General features: G+C 68.7%; 1 protein-coding gene across 1 annotated transcript; it reads left to right on the top strand.

Moving 5' to 3' along the window:
- The first annotated feature begins 303 nt into the window (after window positions 1-303).
- LOC145714358 (A-kinase anchor protein 17A-like) lies at window positions 304-13,426 on the top strand. The gene is made up of 5 exons (XM_081793842.1): window positions 304-465; window positions 4,087-4,864; window positions 6,287-6,435; window positions 9,966-10,206; window positions 12,130-13,426. Exons 2-5 carry the CDS (start codon window positions 4,103-4,105, stop codon window positions 13,087-13,089), a joined length of 2,112 nt encoding a protein of 703 aa, XP_081649968.1. The 5' UTR covers window positions 304-465; window positions 4,087-4,102; the 3' UTR covers window positions 13,090-13,426.
- The last annotated feature ends 5,979 nt before the right edge of the window (window positions 13,427-19,405 follow it).

Raw genomic sequence — 19,405 nt, 5'->3', positions numbered from 1 at the left:
AGACAGAAGCACGGGCCCGTCCCCTGCTCGGCTCCAGGCAGAGGACGGAGCTGCGCCGCCCCAGGTGAGGCCTCCGGCTGGACTCGGGGACAGGTGGCGGCTGGAGGGGGGGGGGGGCGGGGGGCGCGGAGCGTACTGGCTCAGCCGCGCACGCGCAGTGCCAAGCCAGGGCCGGCCCGCCCTCACCCGGGGCCTCCCGGAAGTCCCGCCCCAAGGGGCGGGGCCAGGGCCGGCCGGCGTAACGGGGAGCTGCCGCGCGGCCGCTTCCGCGGGCACGAGCGCCGGAAGCGGAAATGCGTCACAGGGGCGGGCGGGCGGCGGCGACGGCGGGTGGCGTCTGGGGCGCCTCCGGCGGACGGTGGCGGCGCCGGGCAGAGAGGCCGCGGCTGCCGGGGTCGTCGGGGGACGGCGGTGAGCTCGGGCCTGGGCGGCGGCGGCCGGGGGCGCAAGCGGAGCCCCGCGCCGGTAAGCGACGACGTGCGACCACCCTCTTCCGCGAACCGGGCCGGGGGGGTCCGGCGGGCCGTGGTCTTCGGGGTCCGGGGGTCCGGGGTCTGCGAGGGCCGGGGGCTCTGGGGGGACGGGGTCTGCGAGGGTCGGGGGCTCTGGGGAGACGGGGTCTGTGAGGGCCGGGGGCTCCAGGGCTCCGGGGTCTGCGAGGGCCGGGGGCTCCGGAGGGCCGGGGTCTGTGAGGGTCGGGGGCTCTGGGGGGACGGGGTCTGTGAGGGCCGGGGGCCCTGGGGGTCCGGGGTCTGCGAGGGTCGGGGGCTCGGGGGGACGCGGACTCCGGGGTTCCGGGGTCTTGAGGGCCGGGTGCTTTGGGGGGCCGGGGGCTCCAGGGCTCCGGGGTCTGCGAGGGCCGGGGGCTCCGGAGGGCTGGGGGCTTCGGGGGTCCAGGGTCTGCGAGAGCCGGGTGCTTTGGGGGGACGGGGGGTCCGGGTCTGCGAGGGCCAGGGGCTCTGGGGGGATGGGGCGTCTGGGGTCTGCGAGGGTCGAGGTTTCTGGGGTCTGCGAGGGTAGGGGCTCTGGGGGGACGGGGTCTTTGGGGGTCCGGGTCTGTGAGGGCTGGGGACTTTAGGGGCTCGGGGACTCTGGGGGTCTGGGTCTCTGCCTCTTAGTGGATTGAGGTCTTTGAGGGCCGGGTGCTTTGGGGGGATAGGGGGTCCAGGGTCTGCGAGGGCCAGGGGCTCTGGGGGGATGGGTGTCTGGGGTCTGCGAGGGCCGGGGCCTCTGGGGGACGGGGTCTTTGGGGGTCCGGGTCTGTGAGGGCTGGGGACTTTAGGGGCTCGGGGACTCTGGGGGTCTGGGTCTCTGCCTCTTAGTGGATTGAGGTCTTTGAGGGCCGGGTGCTTTGGGGGGACAGGGGGTCCGGGGTCTGCGAGGGTTGGGGGATTGGGGGGTCTGGGGTCTGCGAAGTTCGGTGGCTCTGAGGGGACGGGGACTCCGGGGTTCCGGGGTCTTGAGGGCCGGGTGCTTTGGGGGGACGGGGGCTCCGGGGCTCCGGGGTCTGCGAGGGCCGGGGGCTCCGGAGGGCTGGGGGCTTCTGGGGTCCAGGGTCTGCGAGAGCCGGGGGCTCCGGGGGGACGGGGTCTGAGAGGGCCAGGGGTTCTGGGGGGACGGGGTCTTTGGGTGTCCTGGTCTGTGAGGGCTGGGGGCCTTTGGGGCTCGGGGACTCTGGGGGTCTGGGCTCTCCGAGGGTCTCAGCCTCTTAGTGGATTGAGGTCTGTGAGGGCCGGGTGCTTTGGGGGGACAGGGGGTCCGGGGTCTGCGAGGGCCAGGGGCTCTGGGGGGATGGGTGTCTGCGGTCTGCGAGGGTAGGGTCTCTGGGGGGACGGGGTCTTTGGGGGTCCGGGTCTGTGAGGGCTGGGGACTTAGGGGCTCGGGGACTCTGGGGGTCTGAGGTCTCTAAGGGTCTCAGCCTCTGGGTGGATTGAGGTCTGTGAGGGCTGGGTGCTTTGGTGGACGTGGTCTTGGGGGGTCCAGGGTCTGTGAGGGCCGGGGGCCTCGCGGGACCGGGGTCTGTGATAGCTGAGGGCTCTAGGGGGACGGGGGCTCCGGGGTCTTCGAGGGCCAGGGTCACGGGGTCTTTGGGGTCCGGGGTTCACGAGGGTCGGGGGGACCAGGTCTGCGAGGGCTGGGGGGACGGGTGCTCCGGGGTCTGCCAGGGCCAGGGGCTCTGGAGGGACGGGGTCTCTGGGGTCCGGGGTCTGCGAGGGTTGGGGGCCCCTGGGGGAAGGGGTCTGTGAGGGATGGGGGCTCTGAGGGGACGTGGGCTCTGGGGGGACGGGGGCTCCGGGGTCTGCGAGGGCCAGCGTCACGGGGTCTTTGGGAGTCCGGGTCTGTGAGGACTGGGGGCTTTAGGGGCTCTGGAACTGTAGGGGTTCGGGGTCTCTGAGGGTCGCTGCCTCTGGGTGGATTGAGGTCTGCGAGGGCCGGTGGTTCGGGGTCTGCGGGGGTCCCCGGCAACTGGGGAAGGGGATGAAGGCCGTGGAGTCCAGGGTTTGAGAGAGGGTGAGGGATGCCCTGGGGCTCGAGGCCGCGGGTGGGGGGGGGGGGGGGCTGAAGCCTGGGAAGCCCTGGGTCTCGGGGAAGGGGCTGGAGGGGGGGTGATGCTGGCGTCTGTGGAGCTGGGGACTCCGGGTCTCAGGGGCTCCTGGAGCCGGGGTCTGCTGGGGACCCAGGTCTGCAGGGTCCAGGGCAGCGGTGGTCCTGGTGTGCGGGTCTCTGGGGCCGGTGGCAGGGGAGGGGGACAGAGTGTGCCAGGGATGGGGGCTGGGAGCTCCAGTGGGTGGGGGTCTCAGGGCTGTGGGGGCTGGGGGCAGGGGTGGGGGCAGCAGGGATATGAGGCGGGCACTGGGGGCGGGGGCCTGTGAAGGCGAAGGACTGGGCAGTGCTGGGGAGACTGAGCGCGGTGGAGAGGCCAAGGGTCCTGGGGCAGCCGGTGTGGCCTGGAGGCCATGGCCCAGGGGTGGGGGGATGGGCTTGTCCTGGGGCGTTGCGGGGCCGGGGTCCGCAGGGTAATGTTCAGTGGACGCCAGAGCTTGGGGTCGGGCAGCTGGGGGGGGGGGGAGTGACGTCACAGGGGGTGGGGTTGTGGAGGGGTGACGGGGCGGGGACCCAGGGGAGGTGGGTAGCAGGCGACCGGGGTGGGGGTGCTGCCCTGTGTGGCCCTTGGTGTCCTGGGGCAGGTGTTGGGTCGCAGCCAAGGCCAGAGCCTGTCACCCGTGCCCCGGACTGTGCCTTGTCCCAGCACCCGCCCGAGTGGGGGCCGCTCCCCGGGCCGGGCCTCAGGGCCTCGCCACAAGCCTCGGAGGGAGCCGCCCGTGGGTGGGGGCGGGAGCAGGCACCTGTATTGTTTGGGTTCCTGTGGCGGAGCCTGGCTTTCCGGTGGGGGAAGAGCCCCCCCCCCCCCCCAACCCCGGTCCGCCCAGTGGGGAAGTGTTGCCCGGAGAAGGCGGGGGAGGACAGGTGCGCCCTGGGGGCTGCTGGCTCGGGAGGGGCCCTGCGCTTGTCGCTCGGCCTCGGGCAAGCAGGACACCGCGCCAGTCCCAGAGTCACTGAAGCTGACGCTTCCGATCTTGTCTCGGCCAGAAACTTCCTTCCTGTTCCTGGGGGGCCCCATCCTCCATCCACGCTGCCGGAGGGAGTCGGGAGCCCTGCCCCACCCTGCCCTGCGCTGTCCTGTCCTGCCTGCAGCCGCAGGGGCGCGCGCGGGACGGTTCCGGGCCGTGCGTGCGTGCGTGCGTGCGCGCGCCCGCCCGCTGCGGTGGGGGTGGCAGCTGTCCCCGCCCACTCGACGCCCGGCGGCCCTGGGAGACCCGCTCCTGCAGGCTGGCTGCGGCTGGGCGCCCGCCGCCGCTTGGCCGCTAGGCTCTTCCGATGGTGTCTCACCCCCGTTTTCTGTTCCCTTCGGTTCGAGGAGACAGAACCTCGTCTCAGGCGGCCGCGCCTTTTGATGAGACAAACGCAGACTCGTTTGTCCCCTGGCGGCCCGAGGACAGCGCGGACCCTCGCTCCGACCCCGGCCCTGACCGCCGCCGTGTGTGTGTGTGTGTGTGTGTGTGTGTGTGTGTGTGTGTGTTTCAGGCCCCAGCGCCCGGCTATGGCCGCGGCCACCATAGTGCACGACACGTCTGAGGCGGTGGAGCTGTGCCCCCCGTACGGCCTGTACCTGAAGCCCATCACCAAGATGACCATCAGCGTGGCGCTGCCGCAGCTGAAGCAGCCGGGCAAGTCCATCTCCAACTGGGAGGTGATGGAGAGGCTGAAGGCCATGGTGCAGCACCACCAGTTCTCCACGCTGCGCATCTCCAAGAGCACCATGGACTTCATCCGCTTCGAGGGCGAGGTGGAGAACCGCAGCCTGGTCAAGGCCTTCCTGGCCTGCCTGGACGGCAAGACCATCAAGCTCAGCGGCTTCTCCGACATCCTCAAGGTGCGCGCGGCCGAGTTCAGGATCGACTTCCCCACGCGCCACGACTGGGACTCCTTCTTCCGCGACGCCAAGGACATGAACGAGACGCTGCCCGGCGAGCGGCCCGACACCATCCACCTGGAGGGCCTGCCCTGCAAGTGGTTCGCGCTCAAGGACTCGGGCTCCGAGAAGCCCAGCGAGGAGGTGCTGGTCAAGGTGTTCGAGAAGTTCGGGGCGATCCGCAACGTGGACATCCCCATGCTGGACCCCTACCGCGAGGAGATGACCGGCCGCAACTTCCACACCTTCAGTTTCGGGGGCCACCTCAACTTCGAGGCGTACGTGCAGTACCGCGAGTACGTGGGCTTCATCCAGGCCATGAGCGCCCTGCGCGGCATGAAGCTCATGTACAAGGGCGAGGACGGCAAGGCCGTGGCCTGCAACATCAAGGTGAGCGCCCGCCCCGCGTCCCCCCCCCCCCGCCCCCCCCCCCCCGGGGCCTGTCTCGCGGCCGCGCGCACGCACACACGCACGCACGCACGCAGCTGGCTCTCCGGCAGGGCGGCCGCACGCCCGGCCAGCGCAGGTGCAGGCGAAACCCGCGGCCACACGCACTCGGCCTTGGACACAGTCGCATCCGGACGCGGATGTGAGAGCATTTCCGTGTGGGGGACGGGGTGACAGGCGGAGACCCTCGCCGCCACCTCGCACTGGGGTCGGCCTCGCCGGCCTCCTGGACGACCCGGGGGCCGCGTGCCCCTGTGAGCGCTGGCCGTCCTCGTTAGCGGAGGCAGACGCGCCGTGGCGGCCTCGGTCAGAGCGCGCGGTGGGATCCCGCCGGCACCCTGCGAGACCGCCCGTCGTCACGGGGGGACGTCATCGCTGAGGCCGGGTCACGTCCGGGTCAGGTTGCGGCTTCGCCGGGAAGCTCAGTCCCCGGCCACGAAGGGAGCGTGTGCCGTCGGGAAGCTCAGTCCCCGGCCACGAAGGGAGCGTGTGCCGTCGGGAAGCTCAGTCCCCGGCCACGAAGGCAGCGTGCGCCGTCGGGAAGCTCAGTCCCCGGCCACGAAGGCAGCGTGCGCCGTCGGGAAGCTCAGTCCCCGGCCACGAAGGCAGCGTGCGCCGTCGGGAAGCTCAGTCCCCGGCCACGAAGGCAGCGTGCGCCGTCGGGAAGCTCAGTCCCCGGCCACGAAGGGAGCGTGTGCCGTCGGGAAGCTCAGTCCCCGGCCACGAAGGGAGCGTGTGCCGTCGGGAAGCTCAGTCCCCGGCCACGAAGGCAGCGTGTGCCGTCGGGAAGCTCAGTCCCCGGCCACGAAGGGAGCGTGTGCCGTCGGGAAGCTCAGTCCCCGGCCACGAAGGGAGCGTGTGCCGTCGGGAAGCTCAGTCCCCGGCCACGAAGGGAGCGTGTGCCGTCGGGAAGCTCAGTCCCCGGCCACGAAGGCAGCGTGCGCCGTCGGGAAGCTCAGTCCCCGGCCACGAAGGGAGCGTGTGCCGTCGGGAAGCTCAGTCCCCGGCCACGAAGGGAGCGTGTGCCGTCGGGAAGCTCAGTCCCCGGCCACGAAGGGAGCGTGCGCCGTCGGGAAGCTCAGTCCCCGGCCACGAAGGGAGCGTGTGCCGTCGGGAAGCTCAGTCCCCGGCCACGAAGGCAGCGTGCGCCGTCGGGAAGCTCAGTCCCCGGCCACGAAGGCAGCGTGTGCCGTCGGGGGCGTCCGCGGGCTCCCGGCCCCACGCGGCGGCCGAGACCCGCGCTCGCTCCCCGGCAGGGCTCCGCGGAGCGAGCGCGCTGCGTGCGGCGCGGCCGAGCCGGCCGCCGTCAGCTGAGGCCCGCGGCCGCTCGTGGCGAACCGTGCTCCGTGCCGCCCTCCCCCGCAGGTTTCCTTCGACTCCACCAAGCACCTGAGCGACGCCTCCATTAAGAAACGGCAGCTCGAGAGGCAAAAGCTGCAGGAGCTGGAGCAGCAGAGGGAGGAGCAGAAGCGCAGAGAGAAGGAGGCCGAGGAGAGGCAGAGGGCGGAAGAAAGGTACGTGCGCGCCCGCGGGGCCTGCCTGCTCGCGCGCGCGCGCGCCCGGGCACGCGCTTCCGGGTGCGGGCGCGGGCTCGAGCGCGCGCGCGCCTGGCCGTTCACGCGCGTGTGTGCACGTGTGCGGGAGTCTGTGTGCAGGTGTGTGCGTGCAGGTGTGCACACGTCCTCCGCGCACAGCCGCTGTGCGCGAGATGCTGGCCCAGTCCGGTCTGTGGCCTGTCTCCCCAGCTGCGTGGGTTTCGCAGGCGCGTTTTCCGCCTTCGGCGAGTGCGCAGCTTAGATGCGTCGGGCCTGCTGGGTTCGCCCGTTACCAGCGGAGATCGTCTCTGCGTCGCGAGCGCTCGGCGTCTCCCCTGCGGCCGCGTGCGGGCCGTGTTCTGACCTTCCTCCTGACGCGGAGGAAGGCGTGTCCGCACCTCCTTTCGGCAGCGGACTCAAGCCCCGACCGGGCGCGAGAGTCCTGGCCCAGCTCCGCGCCCGCCCCGAGGACAGTCGGCCTGCTGGCCCGGGGACGGCCTGACGCGCACCGGGAGACGCGGCGGGCGGGGCTGGGGTCTGGGGCCGCCGAGGGGGGGGGGGGGGTGCGTGCCGGCCGCCTCGCGGTGCTGCAGGGCCCCACCTGCGGGATGTGGGCGGGGGGGGGGGGGGGGGGGGGCTCCCAGAGAAACAGGCTCCCCAGGCAGCGGCTCTGGGGCGGCAGAGGCGGGAGGCTTCGTCAGGCGCTGCGCGGCGTGCGGGGCAGCGGGGCCGGGTGCGCTCGGGCCCTGTCACTACGCGCGAGCCTGCGACCGCTGCTCCCCGAGCCCCCGGGCCGTCACTCGCACGCGCCTGCCTTTGTGCCCACGCGTCCCCTCCAGCGTGCCCTCACCTGCCCCCTCGTGTGCCTCCCCTCGCGCCCCCGCCTGCCCTCACGTACACACTTGTCGCACAGGCGCTGCCCTCACCTGCCCTCGTGTGCCTCTCCTCGCACACACGCCTACCCTGGCCAGCGTGCCTCCTTTGCACACCTGCCCTCGCACACGCTCGCCTGTCGCGTCCCACGAAATACTGGGAAGTTTCAAGAGGCCGGTCTTGGACCATGTCCGTGGGAGGAAGTGGGCACGTGGCCCTCAGCACGAGCTGCCCCGTGTGCTGGGCCAGAGGCGGGGAGGACCGAGGGATCCCGGACAGTGGGCGGTGCCTCCTCTGTGGTCGCTGACGCTTGGACGCGAGGTGCTAGCTGGGGAGGGGGCCGCGCGGTTCCCACAGAGGGTGCTTCCCCGGCCTGCGTGTGCAGGCTGCCCCCGGGGGAGCCCGGCCGCTGTTCTCGGTCCCGGGTGCGCGTGCACGTGGCCGGTTGGCTTCCACGCAGGACTGGAGCTTGGATGCTGCGTCCTGTCTTGGGAGGTGGGGAGCACGGGGCCTCGGACCTCGTGGGGCCCAGACACGTGGTTTGGTTCACTCTTTGTGCCGGGGGTTAAGACCGGCGATGTGGTGGGTTCTGACCCGTGGGGCCTGGACGGATGCTGAGCTGGGCCCCGACCTGTGGGGCCTGGACAGCCCGTGTTGTGGATCCTGACCTGTGGGGCCTGGACGGCTGGTGTTGTGTTTCCTGACCTGTGGGGCGTGCACGGATGGTGAGCTGGGCCCCGAGCTGTGGGGCCTGGACGGCCGGTGTTGTGCATCCTGACCTGTGGGGCCTGGACAGTTGGTGAGCTGGGGCCTGACCTGTGTGGCCTGGACGGAAGCTGAGCTGGGCCCCGACCTGTGGGGCCTGGACACGGGTGCTAGGGAGCCCTGGTACACCTCCCTCTGTGGGAGCTGTGGCCCTGGGTCTGTTCCCACGTCCCAGTGTGAGGCCCCAGCTTCCTTCTGGGTCGTGAGGGGGCTGGGGACCTACGTGCGCCCTGATCCCCGGGCCCTGTTCGCTGGGTTGCACGTCTGCACGTCTGGAGTGCCCAGGACTGGCCTTGCCCTTCCGCGGCCTGGGCGTGTCCCCCTGGGCTCCTGGCGGTCTCGCGCTCTGCGTCTCGTCCTGCCCAGGGCAGCTGGGACTTTTCCTACCGTGTTCCTTGGGTTGGACTCACGCTACCATCAAGGTGCACGTGAGGGTGGTTCACCCGGGGCTCTTTCCGACCTGGCCCGGGGTCTCCTGCTTACCTTTGGGGTCTCTTGGTGGGGACCCCCCCGCCCCTGGCCGAGCACAGATGACCTAAGCTGCTGGGCGGCCCGTGGGCTTGCTGGAAAGGGAAGCAGTCGTCTCCAGGTGCTTTTTCTCTGGTGACGTCACAGGAGTTCCTTATACTCCGTCAGCAGGTCCGCTCCCTCAGGGACCCCCTGATTCTGGGGGTCATAGCCCAGGGCTCACCGGATCCCCAGGGGGGGGTCACAGCCCAGGGCTCACCGGATCCCCAGGGGGGGGGTCACAGCCCAGGGCTCACCTGATCCCCGCGGGTCACAGCCCAGGGCTCACCGGATCCCCAAGGGGGGGTCACAGCCCAGGGCTCACCGGATCCCCAGGGGGGGGGTCACAGCCCAGGGCTCACCTGATCCCCGCGGGTCACAGCCCAGGGCTCACCGGATCCCCAAGGGGGGGTCACAGCCCAGGGCTCACCGGATCCCCAGCGGGGGTCACAGCCCAGGACTCACGGGATCCTGGGGGTCACAGCCTGGTATTCCCCGTGCTGGGTTTTTTGTCATAGCAAGTTTGCCTTTTCCAGACTCTGGAGCAAAGGGGTTCGTAGGTGCATCGTCTGTTGTGTGTGGTCTTTCCCGTAGCTTGGTGCTTCCAGAACCTTCCGCGTGGCTTTGCTCACGGGTCCTCCGTTCAGTGTAGGGACTCCCACAGCCTCTCTGGAGCCCCGGTGATGGGGCTTTGTGCACCCTGCCAGCACCTCTGAGTATCAGTCGTGCGCTGAGCAGTTGTTTCTGGGTGGAAGGCTGTGTGCAGTGAGCGAGCATGTTGTCTGTGCGCCGCGGTGTCCTCTGGGCCAGGACGCGGGTGTCGCGCGCGGCGGGTCCCACTCATCAGCACGGGGGTGTGCGCGCGGCGGGCCCTCCGGGCAGCACGCGGGCGCACACGAGGCTCCCGTCTGGCCTCTATTCGTCCGTGGCGTGGGCGGCCGTTCTCCCTGCGGTACGTGCCCGTTTCTGTGTGTGAGCACTGCCGCGTGCCAGGGGTCCCGGGGGTGGTCCTGCCTGCCTCTGCGGCGGGGGGGGGGGGGGGGGGGGGGGGGGGTCCTCGGCGCGCCGGCCTCTCCCCCAGCTGCCGTGTGTCGTTGAGAAGCAGGTTCCGTGTCGCGAGGCCCGCCCATCGGTCGCGTCCTTCACGGCGTCCGGTTCCCCAGCGAGACCTGCCCTCCGGAGGCTCCGGGGGCCTCCTGCGCGGATCCTCGGGTCCCGCCGCGGCCCGCGTGCGGACGCGCGTTGGAACAGCGGGTGTCGCGCCCCCCCGCCGCCTCCCCGCCGCCTCCCCGCCGGCGCCCCCGCGCGCAGAGCCGGGGCGCGCGGTCCGTCGTGCTGAGCGGTGCCGCGCGCTTGTCGTGCAGGAAGCAGAAGGAGCTGGAGGAGCTGGAGCGGGAGCGGAAGCGGGAGGAGAAGGTGCGGCGCCGGGAGCAGAAGCAGCGGGACCGCGAGCTGCGCCGCCAGCAGAAGAAGCTGGAGAAGCAGCAGGCGGAGGAGCAGCGGAAGCTGCACGAGAAGATCCGGCTGGAGGAGCGGAAGCTGCTGCTGGCGCAGCGGAACCTGCAGTCCATCCGCCTGGTGGCCGAGCTGCTGAGCAGGGCCAAGGTAGGCGGGGCGCGCGGGGGCGCGCGGGGGCGGGCGCGCGCGCGTCCTGGGCCTGCAGCCCGGGGGCGGGGGTGGCGGCGGGGGGGGGGGGGGGGCCGCGCCAGGGCGCCTCCCCGCGGGTCTCAATACGCCGGCCGCGCCGCCGGCTGCTACTTGCCGGCCTCCCGGCCTCGTCGCGGGCGCCAGAACGCGCGCTCCAGGCTCACGGGGCGCGGAGCACTTCGGGCGCAACCGCGGGCACACCGCCCGGGCGCTGGGGCACAGGCTCGCCGGGTCCCCCAGAGGGAGGGCGCGACCGAGCTCGAGGAGGGTCTCCCAGCCCCCGGGGCCCCTCGGGACAGGGGGCGCTGCTGTGACCCCACAGGCAACGTCCCGGGCGACGGAACAGCCGGCTCTGCTGTGACCCCATGGGCCAGCAGCTGGGGCGACGGGTCAAGGGTCCTTGCTGTGACCCCACGGGCCAGTGGCCAGGTCGATGGGACAGGCGGCTCTGCTGTGACCCCACGGGCCAGTGGGTGGGGCAACAGGATGGGTCTCTGCTGTGACCCCACAGGCAACGTCCAGGGCAACAGGCCAGGGGGCTCTGCTGTGACCCCACGGGCCAGCGGCCAGGTCGATGGGACAGGCGGCTCTGCTGTGACCCCACGGGCCAGTGGGTGGGGCAACAGGATGGGTCTCTGCTGTGACCCCACAGGCAACGTCCAGGGCAACAGGACAGGGGGCTCTGCTGTGACCCCACGGGCCAGCGGCCAGGTCGATGGGACAGGCGGCTCTGCTGTGACCCCACGGGCCAGCAGCCGGGACCTTGGGGACAGGGGGCTCTGCTGTGACCCCACAGGCCAGCGGCCAGGGTGACGGGACAGGGGGCTCTGCTGTGACCCCACAGGCCAGTGGCCAGGGCGACAGGATGGGGTCTGCTGTGATACCCACAGGCCAGCGGCCGGGGTGAGGGGACAAGGGACCTTGCTGTGACCCCATAGGCAATGGCTAGGGTGACGGGACAAGTGGCCTTGCTGTGACCCCACAGGCCAGCGACCAGGGCGCCGGGACAAGGGGCCTTGCTGTGACCCCACAGGCAGTGGTGACGGAGACGGGACAGGGGGCGCTCTGCTGTGATCCCACGGGCCAGCGGCCAGGGCGATGGGACAAGGGGCCTTGCCTTGACCCCACGGGCCAGCGGCCAGGGCCCTTGGGACAGGAGGCGCTCTGCTGTGACCCCAAAGGCCAGTGGGCAGGGCGACAGGACGGGGCGGTGCGGGCTGATCTTGGCGATGGAGAGCAGCGCCATGGCGTCCCCGGGGAGCTCAGGGCGGACCGCAGAGCCGGGCTGGGCCACGTCCGTCCTCGCAGCCGCGGATCTGACAGCCAGCGCAGCGCAAGAGGAGCGCCTTCGCGCCGCCTCGTTCCTCCCGCTCCTCCCAGAGGCCGGGCCAGAAGCCCCCGCGAGAGGCGGGGGCGGGGGACACGTGCGGACCTCGGCGGGCCCTCCTTGTGCTCGGCCAGGCTGCGTGTCCCCGTGGAGTCGGGCGCGGGGCGACCCCGTAACCTGTTGTCTAATTACAGTTGGGATAAGTCCCCGGGAAGGAGACTGGCAGGCGCGCTGAGACGGGCCAGCTCCGCTCTTGGTTCATGGTGAATATTGAAGACGCTCGCCCAAGCGGCCGCGGCGGCGGATGGCGGATGTGCGCCCCGTCATCTCCGCTCCCCGTCGCGGGTGACCGCGGGCGACCTCCCGGCGGGCCGGGGCCACGCCCCGCCCGCCCCGCCCCGCCCCGGGCCGCGTGCTTGTCGCCCGGGGTGGGGGGCGCGGGGGGGTGCACCGCGGCCGGACCGCGCGCCCGGTACCCCCCCCCCCCACCCCGGGCCTCGGTGCCAGCAGGCGGGTGCGGAGCCCCCACGCGCGCCTTCCCCTTTGTGCCGCAGGCCGTGAAGCTGCAGGAGCAGGAGCACCGCGAGGAGGCGCTGCGGCTGCAGCGGCTGGAGGAGCGGCGGCGGCTGCAGGAGGCCGAGCTGCGGCGCGTGGAGGAGGAGAAGGAGCGCGCGCTGGGGCTGCAGCGCCGCGAGAGGGAGCTGCGCGAGCGGCTGCTCACCATCCTGCTGAGCAGGAAGCCGGACGAGCCGCCGGCGCGCGACGAGCTGGGCGTGGCGCACGCGGACCTGCTGCAGCCCGTGCTGGACATCCTGCACACGGTGTCGGCCGGCTGCGCGGGCGCCGCCGCCGCCCTGCACCCCCCGGGGGCCCCGAGGCAGACGCCGCCGCGCCCGGACGCCGACGGCGCGCCCCGCGGCGTCAACGGCAGCCTGGCCGAGGGCGCGCCCTGCCGCGAAGGCCCGGGCGCGCGGCGCGGCGCGGCGGACGACGGCTCCCCGGACAAGCGCTGCCCCGGCGTCCTCGCCTGCATCCCCGACAACAACCAGCAGCCCAAGGCCGTGCCCGCCGCCGCCGCCGCCGCCGCCGCCGCCGCCGCCTGTGAGCAGAGCGCGCCCAGGAAGGACGCGCGCTCCGAGCAAGACAAGTGCAACCGCGAGCCGAGCGGGGGCCGCGGCCGGGCCAGCGGGGGCCGCGGGGACGACGACAGGCACCAGCGGGAGCGCAGCCGGCCGCGGCGGGCGGGCAGCCGCGACGACGCGCGGACCCCGCGGAAGGAGCGGCGGCGCCACCGCAAGCACGCGCGCCCGGACGACAGCCCCCCGCGGCGCAGCGCCAGCCCCGAGCGCGCCCGCGCGCGCCGGTCCCACAGCAGAGAGCGCTCCAGCCGCCGGGAGCGCAGCCGGGACCGCAGGGGCGGCTCGGGGCGCAAGCGCAGCCGCCACCGCCGCGGGGACCGCGACCGCTCGCGCTCAGGGTCGCCCGGCCGGCACCGCAGCACCTGGAACAGGTAATGCAGGCCGTCCCGCCCCCCCCCCCTCCTCGCCCCACTCCCCCCCCACCCCCATCCCGCGAAGACCGGGACCGGGGAGCCGCCGCGGAGCGCACGGCCCCGGGGGCCTCCCGGGCGGCTGGACCCCGCGCTTCCGGTGTCCCGCGGGCGGCGGCGGCGGCGGCGGCGGCCTGGGCCTCGCTCGCCAGCTTTAGTTTTCCCCGGAAACTGTTCATCTGATAGCTTTAACTTCACCACGTCCCTCGCAATCAGGGAGAGCGCGCCGGCCGGCGGCGGCGGCGGCGACCAGTGCGCAGCCGCCGCGCCTTTTCTGTCCCGCTCGGTGACTCCCGCGCGGGCAGCGACTGCACGCGAGGCCCGTGGCCCGTCGCTGGGGACAAACTGCGGAGGATGCACGGCCAGGCCCCCCCCCCCCCCCCGCCCCCCCAGGGCCCCGAGAACTGGAGAGCGCCTTGCCCCGGTGGTGGTTTCGCGGGTTTTCCTTCGCAATTTCAGCTGCTCGGGAGGCGCGCTTGGGGGGTGCGCCGGCAGAACCCGGGGGTCCGGCCGGTGCCTGGCGGCCGCGTGCAGGCGGGCGGGTCCTGAAGGGGGGGCAAGTCGCCACGTGCCGTCCCGCGCTCTTCCTCGCCTCACACACTTTCGCGTCGCAAACTGGTGACGAAGCCGGAAGGAAAAAAAAGAAGATGGGTCAAAAGCTTTGGTTCCTCCTCAAGAATTAGCGTGTGTGGTTTTTTTAAGAAGCTGTTTTGCTAAATTATTTTTACTTGGAACGTTTCAAACAGATTTAAGGCTACACACTTGTTAAATTTTATAATCATTTGCTTCCCCAGGTGAAGCGCGAGAGATACTTAAAAGCAGCTGTAATGTTTGCGTGAGGGAAGATGGTGTTTATTCCAGTTTGCATTTTTTGTGAAATAAAATTTTTTTCCAATGAACTCGTGTTTTGCATCCTTGTTTTGTTCCGTTTGAGCCTTTTGGTCTGCGGTACCGAACGGGGAGCCCAGTGGAGCAGATTCGTAAAGGATAGAAATCACTCTGGCCGAGGTCAACCACGCATCTCGCCGGGGGGCTGTTATCGTAAAATAACCGTGTGGACGGAGAATCCGGAGTCCTAGGCAGCATTCGATCTTTTCACGGGGTACAAGCTTAGCAAATCCGCTCAAGCCCTCGGGTCACAGCTACCAGCCCGTTTTACAAATGACGCAAAGTAAAGGTGGTTCTTTCCTCACCTCCAGTTGTAACAGGTGGGAAGGCGTCCGTGGCCCTGCTGGGACTCCAGACCCCAAAAGGCCCTCCACCCGTTCGTCCCACCATCCGTCCGTCTTTAATTCACAGGCAGCGCTTGTCAGCACGTGTGTGGCTGGGGGCGTTCCTCTTCCGCCCCAGCTCGCTGCACCTTCCCTGACCCCGAGGGACACAGTCGACCCGCACATCTCCTCGTCTGCAGGGCTTTTCGTCCCTCACCTGCTGGGGCGAGGGGTGCGAGATGTGCCCAGATGCCCAGTGATTGGAAATTCCCCTCAAGAGTCCTGTCGGGGTCCCTGTAGCCCAGCACCGAGCGTGTGTCCGGTCTGTGCTCTTGGCAATGTCCTGGGACCGGGTGTGGGGAAGTCTCTGAGGTCATGGGGAGGTCTCTGCGTGATTTCAGTGAGGTGGGTCTCCCTGAGCGATGTGCTCCGGGCAGAGGTCTGTGTGATGGGAACAGAGGCGGTGTGTTCAGCAACGGGAAGTGGAGGCAGAAAAGGAGAGGGAGGCGGGCTTTAATTTGGGGGTACGGTGACACAGTGGTGCAGAGAGCAGGGGTGAGGAGGGGACTTGTGGCAACAGGTGTCAACGTCGCGTGGGCAAGGGGTTCAGGGGAGAGGCCAGGGTAGGTGCAACGGGTGTGTGTGGCCATCACAGAGCGTGGGCTATGTATGTGGATGGGGTGCGGGGAGGGCCCTAGGAAGCTGGAGAATGCCAGCACCAGACCTACAGCAAAGGGCGTATCGCTGGGGAAGCCACTGAGGAATCTGGGTTTTGAATACCCCACCCACTGATGCTATCCCGAGCTACGAGGAAGGTGGAGCGCTCACAGTGCGGTCCAGGCCAGCCTCACTGTTCCTGTGCCTGCTGGATCCATCTGTTCCTGAAAGCGGCAGTGTTGACGTCTCCAGCCATAATAGTATACGCAGCAGTTTCTCCTTGGTGTCCTGTTAGTTTTTGCCTTTTGTGTTTTGACTCTGTGTTATTGGTTGCGTATGTGTTAAGGATGGGCCTTTCTGGGGAGGACTGACTCCTCGGTCATGGGGCATACCCTTCTTTAGTCTTCTGGTAATTTTTCTTGTTCAGAAATATCTGGTGCGAAACGGGGAAGAAACAAATCTGTCAGGAAGAGGTGTCCATTATGGTTTACGATGGAGTCTTAGCCACACACACACACACACACACACACACACACACAATATCAAAGGGTGTTAGAAAAAGGGTTGTGGCTCGACACACGAGTGCGTCCTTTCGGCCACGTTGTGCACTCGACAGGGATGAAGGCCAGGGGAGTTTTGTTGTCATGCAGCAGATTCTTCTGGAGACCCCAGAGCAACACGATGATGAATGTGGATCCGGAACCAGAGTGCCTGGCTTTGAACCGCTTTCCCTAACGTGTATTCCACGGGGAGAGTGGGGTGGCCAGTGATAAGTGGGGATGATGTGAAGGACACCGTCTCGGTTCACTTTGGACTTGGCGCTCGTGTTCTCTTCAGGAGTGAGGGTGGGATTTTCTCACGTACTGCAGTTACATCCTAAGAACTGTTTCCTGCGGGTATTTTAGCAGCCGACAAGGGGTCATCGGCGGGAGTGCAGATCGGTTGAAACATGCTTGTCACTGATGAGGTTTTATCCTTGCGCCGGAACCTGGGTTTCTCCCTTCGTGCCGAGGCGACTGTTTTGCAGACAGTGGGGGCTGTGAATAGACAATGTGTCCTGAATCACCGGGATATTTCAACCCCGCAAGCATTTTCCCACACACTTGGGAGGCGAGGTTGGGGGTCCGCTTGTCCCTCTCTCTGTCTCTGTGTCTGTCTGTCCTTTATAGCATTTTGCCCCAAGCCTTTTTCTAAGTGAGCGGCATCATGATCTCATTGTGGGGAACTCAAAACCGCCCCCTGATCTGTTGTGGTTCTACCTGGCTGAACTTTGACACAAGTGAATTGGCCGACTCTCCACCCCGGGGGGGCGGGGGCGACAAAGGGAGATACTAGTTCGTCCCGGTTTCTGACGCTGAGGTTCTCCCCGAGCACTGGGCCGCCGATGTCCCCACGTCTGCAATTGGGACCTCGGCATGTGTCCACCCTTTTGCCGAGAAAGTCCCCTGTACCTCACGTGCCCTGTGTCACCCGATCTAAAGCCGTTGGAACAACTCTCCCCCCCTGCCCCCCCCCGGATTTATACTCTGAGGTGACTGTTGGGGGCCCTGTTTCTCCTTGGCTGCACCCTGATGGAGGAACAGAGCAGACATGTTCTCTAGACCCAAGGGCACTGGGTCACAGGGGCGTCTGGGGCCCATCCTGAACACCGCAGGCAAAGTTTGTTAGAAATGTCCAGTGTCTGCCCAGAAACGCACCGTCTGCATTTTGGGGAACACGTTAGAGAACATAAGTGTGGGAAGGTGGGGGCGCCTGCGTGTCTCAGTGGCTTGGGCGTCAGACTCTTGCTGTGGGCTCAGGTCATGATCTGTCCAGGATCCAGACCCACATCAGGCCGTGCGCTGACCGCACGGAGGCCTGCTTGGGGTTCTCTTTCTCCTCCTCCCCTGCTCACACTCTGAAAATAAATGAACTTCGGGGGGGGGGGGGGGGAGGGAACGTGTGCAACGGTGTCCAGGACGGGGGTCTGGTTTCAGCCCTGCAGGTGCACGGGGACAGCGTCGGGGTGAGGTCACGGGGCCGGCTCCCGCCGGCGGGTCTGGGGGCGCAGAGAGGCCCTCGGTCAGGAGGGTCCCTGGAGGCCCGGATGCCGGCGCCCCAGGGTGCACCGTGTTCCCGCCCCAGGTGTGCGGCTTCACCGCCCGCCCCTCCGCCCCCTCGCTCACCTCTCCTTGCTCCCCACGGGGCTGGGGAAGTACGGTGGATGCCAGGGTGCCCCCCCTCCCCCACTGCGCATGCGTACACTTCCTGCTCCAGGACCCGTGCCAGCAGCCCCTCCCCCCGGCTTGCGGTGCAAGCAGGCGGCCACCCGCATCCTGCGCAGTGTAGACGCCTCCCCGCAGCCGCCTCCCTGTCCAGCTGGAGCATCTTCGCTCCTGCGCACCCCCTCCCTGCAGCACGGGCTGGCACGGCCCCCCAGGCTCGCATCACCCCTCCGCTCCCCCCACCAGGGCGCCGGTGCCCGGCTGTGTGTCTCTGTCGCCCCCGAGATTCGTATGTGGATCCTGACCCTGAAGCTGGTGGTGTTAGGAGGTGGGGCCTTGGGTAGGGGGTTAGCGCACGAGGGCGCAGCCCCCGTGAACAGGATTGGCGTCCCTGGGAGACGCCAGACAGCCCCCTGGCCCCTCCACGGCGCCAGGGAGCGGGTTGGGCGGTCATTCGCGAATCAGGAAGCAGGTCCTCACCAGACCCCGGGGTCCGCGCGCCTCTGGATGTGGGACGCGCAGGCCCCAGGACCACGACAAGCACGCGTCCGTCGTTCGCAAGCGCCCGGCCTCGCCTGGGCCATTACTGTTCCCGCCGCCGCAGCCCAGACACCGGCTGACGCCGAGTTGTTGAGGCGGGCGCACGCCTGGGGTGACCTCTCCGCGCCCCGCGCGCCTGGCCTCGCCCCTTGGCCCACGCTCGGCCCCTCGCTCCGCACAAGGCAGGGCCGCGGGCGCCGTCTTTCCCCGCAGGAGCCCCGCCCGTGACGCCCGCAGCCAGGCTCCGTGTGCGCCACGCGGACCCTTGAAGACGCGGACCCTTCCGGACCCGGGTGTGCGCGCGAACGTGCGCGCGCGGCGCTCCACACGTGGTCCACGCCGGCTGGCACCTGCTCAGCACCTGTGCGGTCGCATCCCGTCGGGGGGCCGGGGGGGGGGGGGCGGCGGGCGGGCGAGGAGGGGGCCGAGAGCACCATCCCGGGAGGGGGCGTGGCAAGGAGGTCTCCGCTGGCAACAGTACACCTGGCGTCTCAGCCCCGCAGGCCTGGGGCCTCTCCACCCGCCACCCCCTCTCCCTACTCTGCTCACTCCCCCCTGCACTCCTGCTGGTTCCTTGCCCTTCTCTCAACAGACCACACACGCTGCTGCCACAGGGCTTTGGCGCCTGTCCATGCTGTTTTGGTCTTGCCCGAACAGCTCACACACTCGCTGCGGCCCCAGGGCCTTTGCACCTACCCATGTTCTTTTGCTCTTCTCTGAGGAGGTCACACACGGCACTGCCCCAGGGCCTTTGCACCTGCTCATGCTCCTTTGTTGTTCTCTGAGCATGTCACACACGCTTCTGTCCCAGGGCCTTTGCACCTGCCCCTGTCCCTTGGCTCTTCTCTGAATGGGTCGGTCACACATGCACTGCCCCAGGACCTTTGCACCTGTTCATGCTCCTTTGTTGTTCTCTGAGCATGTCACACACGCTTCTGTCCCAGGGCCTTTGCACCTGCCCCTGTCCCTTGGCTCTTCTCTGAATGGGTCGGTCACACATGCACTGCCCCAGGACCTTTGCACCTGTCTGTGTTCTTTGCTGTCTCTGAACAGGTCACACATACGGCTGCCCCCAGTGGCTTTGCAACTGCCTCTGTTCTTTTCCTTTCTCTGAACAGCTCACACATGCTGCTGCTCCGGGGCCTTAGCACCTGCCCCTTCCTCTTTGCTGTTCTCTGACCAAGTTGCACATGTTCTTGTCCCAGGGCCTTTGCACCTGCCCCTGCCCCTTTGCTCTTCTCTGAATGGGTCACACACAATGCGACCCCAGGGCCTTTGCACCTACCTCTGTTCTTTAGCTCTTCTCTGAACAGGTCACACATGCACTGCCCCAGGACCTTTGTACCTGCCTCCGTTCTTCTCTGAACAGGTTACACGCTGCGACCCCAGGGCCTTTGCACCTACCTCTGTTGTTTAGCTCTTCTCTGAACAGGTCACACATGCTCTGCCCCAGGGCCTTGGCACCCGTACCTGCCTCTTTGAATTGTACAATCCAGCATCTTGGGGTATAGTCGTGTGTGAGTGTCACCCCCAGTGAACTTGAGAACATTTTTGTCCCTCCCCCAAAAGAAACCCATTACCTGGGTCTGTTTTTTTTTTTTTTTTTAAACGTTCATTTATTTTTGAGAGAGAAAGAGACAGAGCGCGAATAGGGGAGGGGCAGAGAGAG

This window comes from Panthera onca, chromosome X (assembly GCF_046562875.1).
Source record: "Panthera onca isolate mPanOnc1 chromosome X, mPanOnc1 haplotype 2, whole genome shotgun sequence".
NCBI classification, from domain to species: domain Eukaryota; kingdom Metazoa; phylum Chordata; class Mammalia; order Carnivora; family Felidae; genus Panthera; species Panthera onca.
Note: the sequence above shows the minus strand (reverse complement) of the source record. Positions and strands in the feature narration are given on the sequence as shown.

Coding starts and splice junctions, on each gene's coding strand:
- LOC145714358 (XM_081793842.1), top strand. CDS start 4,103: ATGGCCGCGGCCACCATAGTGCACGACACGTCTGAGGCGGTGGAGCTG. Junction 4,865..6,286: donor CCGTGGCCTGCAACATCAAG/GTGAGCGCCCGC, acceptor CCTCCCCCGCAG/GTTTCCTTCGACTCCACCAA. Junction 10,207..12,129: donor AGCTGCTGAGCAGGGCCAAG/GTAGGCGGGGCG, acceptor TTTGTGCCGCAG/GCCGTGAAGCTGCAGGAGCA.